At 40.4% G+C, this 5151-nt stretch overlaps 1 protein-coding gene across 1 annotated transcript; it reads right to left on the reverse strand.

Annotated features, from left to right (window-relative positions):
* Positions 1 to 1411: 1411 nt before the first annotated feature.
* On the reverse strand, positions 1412 to 4610 carry LOC131674841 (uncharacterized). Its single transcript, XM_058953662.1, has 3 exons — positions 4395 to 4610; positions 1714 to 1917; positions 1412 to 1597 (listed from the first exon to the last, which is right to left on the reverse strand). The coding sequence occupies exons 1-3, from the start codon at positions 4608 to 4610 to the stop codon at positions 1412 to 1414; spliced, it is 606 nt and encodes a 201-aa protein (XP_058809645.1).
* Positions 4611 to 5151: the final 541 nt, after the last annotated feature.

Raw genomic sequence — 5151 nt, forward strand, 5'->3', positions numbered from 1 at the left:
ATTGATTGTGTGTACTCAGGCATTTTTCTAAGAGGATCTCTCTCTCTCTCTCTCTCTCTCTCTCTTCCTCTCTCTCTCTTTGACCCACTGTATCTGTCGTCGAGATACCGTCGAGGAATTCGTTGATTGCACGCTTCCTCCGTCGACGCTACACGGGCAATTGTATTGAAACTTCCGTTTCAAAGACCTTTCTTAGTCCTTTGAAAATTGTCGACGACTACAGTTACGAATTTTTCGGTTCATATTGCTACAACTTTCAGCAGAATAAACTTGAGCAAGAAGAAGCTAGCATGATGAACATTATGGTTTTCAAAGTCGTCTACATTTTATACAACGTCCAGAGTACTCAAAGGCTTGTTAAGAGCACCTTAAAAAATGCACATATTTAATCATAATATATAAATGCATAAATGTACATATAAAAAGTCAACAAATATATAAACAAAATGCGCAATTGACGTAAGCTTGATGCCAAAGTCAGAGAAGCTTTTTTCGAGAAAAACGCACTGGATTCTCGTCGAAAGAGGCCAGAAGCAAAAGAGAACATAAGAAAGAGAGATCACTTAAGATGCAGCTCAACAGGGGAAATTCCAGGAAATGTTCTCTCGAACAGTTTGAGAAATGAATAAAACTCGTACGGAATTTTAATTTCGTAGAGAACTAGTCGCGCTGGTTGACAGCATAGTGCGCCGCGCCCGCGCTATAGAAACGAGAAGGAAACAAGCTGAAACAAAAAGCAAAAAAAGAAAGAACGGAAAACACGGATAAGAACGGGCAAAAAAAAGGAGAAGGTGGCTTGAGCTGGCATGATTGGAGGGATGTGTGCAATCGGGAGACAGCGTCCTTCGCTCGAGGGCTTTAATACAAAGAACCCGGTAGTTTGATTAATATTTGAATAACTAATGGCGGTGTTCGCTCGAAGGGCCGCTTTAACGAACTGGCGATAGCGCCAGAGGAAATCAGTTTACCGCTTGTTCGCTCACTCGTCCTTTCTTTGAACCTCGCTCCGTTTTTCTCTCGGCCGATGTCTCGTTTTTATGATCGCTGCGACATTTACGTAACGATTTCCACTTGGCTTTTAAAACCACGAGAAAAACGCTATGGTAGTGATCCCTTGTTTATCATTATTGTGTATTCACCAATACTTAGTGTGCATTTCAAATAAAGTTTTCAAATGTTCATAGTGCAGCTTGAAGATAAAATCACTGGATTAGAATGTGCTAATTTTTGTAAGAATTATTATAATTCTGATGTCATTTCCTAAGGACTAATTTAAAAGACATAAGAGGTAACTGAAAGGGCTGTTGTATTATAACAAACTGGATGCGACACAATTTTACAAAGCGTACAGGCTCAAGTCTATCTGCACGACAGCATACAAATACAAAATTTTTAACGAGCCTTGAAAATATTATTTCTTTTTTTTCTTCTTCTTGTCGTCCTCCTCTTCTGGTTCACATGGAGGATACAACAAGTCATACATAGCCTTGCTCATTTTTAAGGTTCCACCAGCTAGTCCTCCTATGATAGTCAGAACTACGTGATTGTAACAATCCAGTATTTTGAACTTCATAAATTGTAAGCTTGGCATTGTAGGCTGTAAAAGTGAAGTTTTCATCCAACAATTAATTGAACAATGCAATCATTATCATAGTAAACCAATCGAAAAAGCGAGAACAGTCACAAAGCATCTTGGCTAACGAAATCACTTACCTCGCCTAGTTGAGGATTAGTGGCGATACTATCGCGTATCCTGAAATAAAACTCTTCAGAGTCGTGGCTGTCACCCCAAATTCCCTGAGCGACCGTCCAATACACAAGGCCGGCGGCTAGCGCCCCTTTAGCCCCAAGCACCATCCAGCTGCACACTACCTGCTTCAGCGTTTTCGGTGGTGCCTTTTGCGGGCAATCGCAGAACTGCGCACATAAAGAGATCATGCGGATAGTCAGTAAGACAACGAAAACCGACATTATTAATACGATTCACATGAACGCAACCTGGATAACAAACACTCGTAGGTATACAGAAGCAACGGTACTTTATCTTTTTTCTGTTTCTCCGAAATTGTTGGAAATACGAATACGCATATCGCGTAGAGTTCCTTACATTGTTAACAATATTTTTTCTCTTCTTCACATGTTGTTCAAGTAAAATCATCGATGTCTGTATGTATTATTGTTGCTGTAGATACGAATTCAGTAGTTAATTAATATGTGTGGTCAGACAGAATAGACAAATAGATGACAATTCACGATAATACGATGGCTACAATCGCGGTAATTATGTTTTCAAACAATAAATAACAATTGATGGTTACGCATTTCTAGTAATGACAATTCCTGTCAAAAATTGATCCAACACTCATTCTCACATTTGTTGCACATATGGCTGCCTGATTTCAGACTCATTACTATTACGTTGTAAACTATAACATATGAAAATTAAAGCGTAAGTTGTGATTTGAAATCTTTATAAAATCAATTGACGTTTCAATAATCTCCTAATAACTCCAAAAGTCATCAGTTTATACATCGATATCTAATGATAAATTCTGTGAAGAAAGTGTACCAGTAACAATATGACGGTTGAGAGAGAACGCATAAACGAGCGGCGTTCATCTACAACTCTTTGAGCAAAATAAATCGACTGGCGATAGTAGCAACAGCTGTTGAATGCACATGCAGTGGCGTGGAGTAAGGAGACAAAACTAATCAGGCCGCGCTAGCAGTGGACGAAGTACTCGTCGAACGTGAGAGGAGAGAGGGGGGGGGGGGGGGGAGAACGGAGTCTGCGAGTTTAATTAAAGCTCAAGCTTATCAGTCAATGAGACAACGACAACATCGATAGGTGGCGACGTGGTAGCCTTCATCACGTAGCACTGGAGATGTCCTTCTACATTAGCGACACACCGCATCGGTCGAGTGTCGGGCTAATTTCAGGTAAACGCGACGACATATCGACTCGAATTCCCCCGTCGTCGCGTTGCGGCCAAGTGGACAAAGTTATCACGCCCAACGACGACGACGACTGACCAGAAAATCGATAGACGCGTTTACTATCACGGCGTGACCGCCACAAGCTTTTCGTGGTTTTAAACGAACACCGATTGAATTTAATGTTTCGTCAAAGTGGCTCTATCAGCCTTCCATGAAGGTAATGTTTACTAAAGCAGTAGCGACCTGTATCTGTTTTCAAATAAGTAAGTTACTCAGATAACTTATGTAGCTTAAAAATGAAGCACTTGGGCAAATAAAGCCTCTAATAAAATATTGATTGTTTGAAGAAACGTTGTTGGAGTAGTTGTTCTAGAAGCGGCATTGTTGTTTGAGAAAAGGCAAACTAAGGTACTGAAGTAGCCCGCATCTTGGCGAAAACAAGCTATCCATCTAAATAACCCAGTTAGAGGCGCTATTGAAGCTTCATGACATACATGACGGAAGTAGCAACGGACGTTAATTCAAGATCTTAAATGGGCGCTCAGCAAAAGCTGCCCGAAATTACGTGGCAGCTTGCGCTGCACGCTGCACACATATACATCTAGGCCATTGCAAGAGCAAGGCAGAAACCTGCGCGCGGCTCAAAATTAACGCGTCGTCGCGCTGCCAGCGCTGCTAATTTCCCATTGTTACGGATATACCGTGCGCCAAAATGTTACGCACGACGCGTATACGCCCAACGATAAATTGGTTTTCGCCTCGTTAAGCCTCGAATTTGTCCTGCGCTACTTCCGATTGTTGTTTTGCGCACTCACCCTCCCACCACTGTCATGCAAATCTTTTGCGATGTATCCTAGCTGCACCAGCTTTTGTTTGAATTTGTAAGAGAGAGAGAGAGAGAGAGAGAGAGAGAGAGAGAGAGAGAGAGAGAGAGAGAGAGAGAGAGGAGAGAGAGAGAGAGATAGCGAGAGAGCGTGAGAGAGAGCGAGAGAGAGGGGGGGGTAACTTTACTTTTCATTATTTTTTTTCTTCGTGTCTGGTTATGGCCAGACATTACCGTATTTCACAAATTTTTACCTACATAACGCACTTTAGCGCTTTCTTTTGGCAAATGTTGTTCTCTAACGTGAACGTATGACCCAATATATAAATTAAAATTATGCATTTACTTATTTGGGGCTGTACTTTGTAAAATATACAACTAATTAAATTTCGGATGTTGCATTTTAATTTGATCAGTCGAAGGCTCATTATTTCGTATGACGTAATTATTGGGTTTGTATCCATCATACCAAACGGGAAAAGTCCAAATTTAAACTGGTACAGTGCTTATTGGCCCAAATAGTTTATACGCCAGTCTTTTGAGCGCGAAATTAGCTCAGCTGAATTGCATAACCAATGAGTACGTCTCTCAAACAAATTTAACCTAATTTCACGTATAGATAGTTGGAAATAACCTTTGGCTGACAGGCTCTTTCAAGGTCTTTTCTCTTACAGATCCGCACGGGAACAGCTCGGGTGGGTTGGCAGCTCGTGGGTAGTGCCTCGGCGTGCGGACAAGGTTTCGACACGTCGGCACTGACGAGCTTTTGGGGCCTTGAGCAAGGCTCCGCGAGATTGATTGTCCTGGCTATGGTATGAGCGCCTCGTATGAGCTGACGCAGTTTCGACATCGTGTCAATTGTTGCACGATTGCTTTTTATATCCTTTCACGCCGTTGATTTTTTCATTATTCAGACTTTACTTCAACGTACGAAGAATTTACGTCCACGTGTGAATTTTTTTCGCTATAACCTTGAATAATGTGTTATTTTCGAGTGAAGTACACGGTAATTTAGATACTTTCAGATAGGTCACTGTTTTGAAATTGATGATAGTACAAATAAGTGTATGATAAATGTATCGAATAAATTTAGCGTTCGTAAAATTATACGTTTCTCATATATTCAACATTCACGTTTGCTAATATCCATATTCACTCATATACGTGAGCTAAGAATTTTCTCAAACATATTAATGAAAATATGATTTTATCAATTCACATTTTCAAATAATAAAACGATATTAATTTAACGATAATAATCCAATGGCAGAGCAGCTCATTTTTTTGTATTAAGATTTTCTACAACGAGTAATAAATCAAACGTATCAATAATTGATATTGACTTATCAAATACGCGTATTTTCAGAAACGAAAGTGATGCGTACGAACAT

Source organism: Phymastichus coffea, unplaced genomic scaffold, assembly GCF_024137745.1.
Source record: "Phymastichus coffea isolate CEN01 unplaced genomic scaffold, Cenicafe_Pcof_1.1 PCOF00317, whole genome shotgun sequence".
Lineage (NCBI taxonomy): Eukaryota > Metazoa > Arthropoda > Insecta > Hymenoptera > Eulophidae > Phymastichus > Phymastichus coffea.

Excerpts from the sequence above, each read along its gene's own strand:
- LOC131674841 (XM_058953662.1), bottom strand. The coding sequence starts at position 4,610 with ATGTCGAAACTGCGTCAGCTCATACGAGGCGCTCATACCATAGCCAGG. Across the intron at positions 1,918-4,394 it reads AAAGAGCCTGTCAGCCAAAG|TTCTGCGATTGCCCGCAAAA; the intron begins GTTATTTCCAAC and ends TTATGTGCGCAG. Across the intron at positions 1,598-1,713 it reads CTAATCCTCAACTAGGCGAG|CCTACAATGCCAAGCTTACA; the intron begins GTAAGTGATTTC and ends TCACTTTTACAG.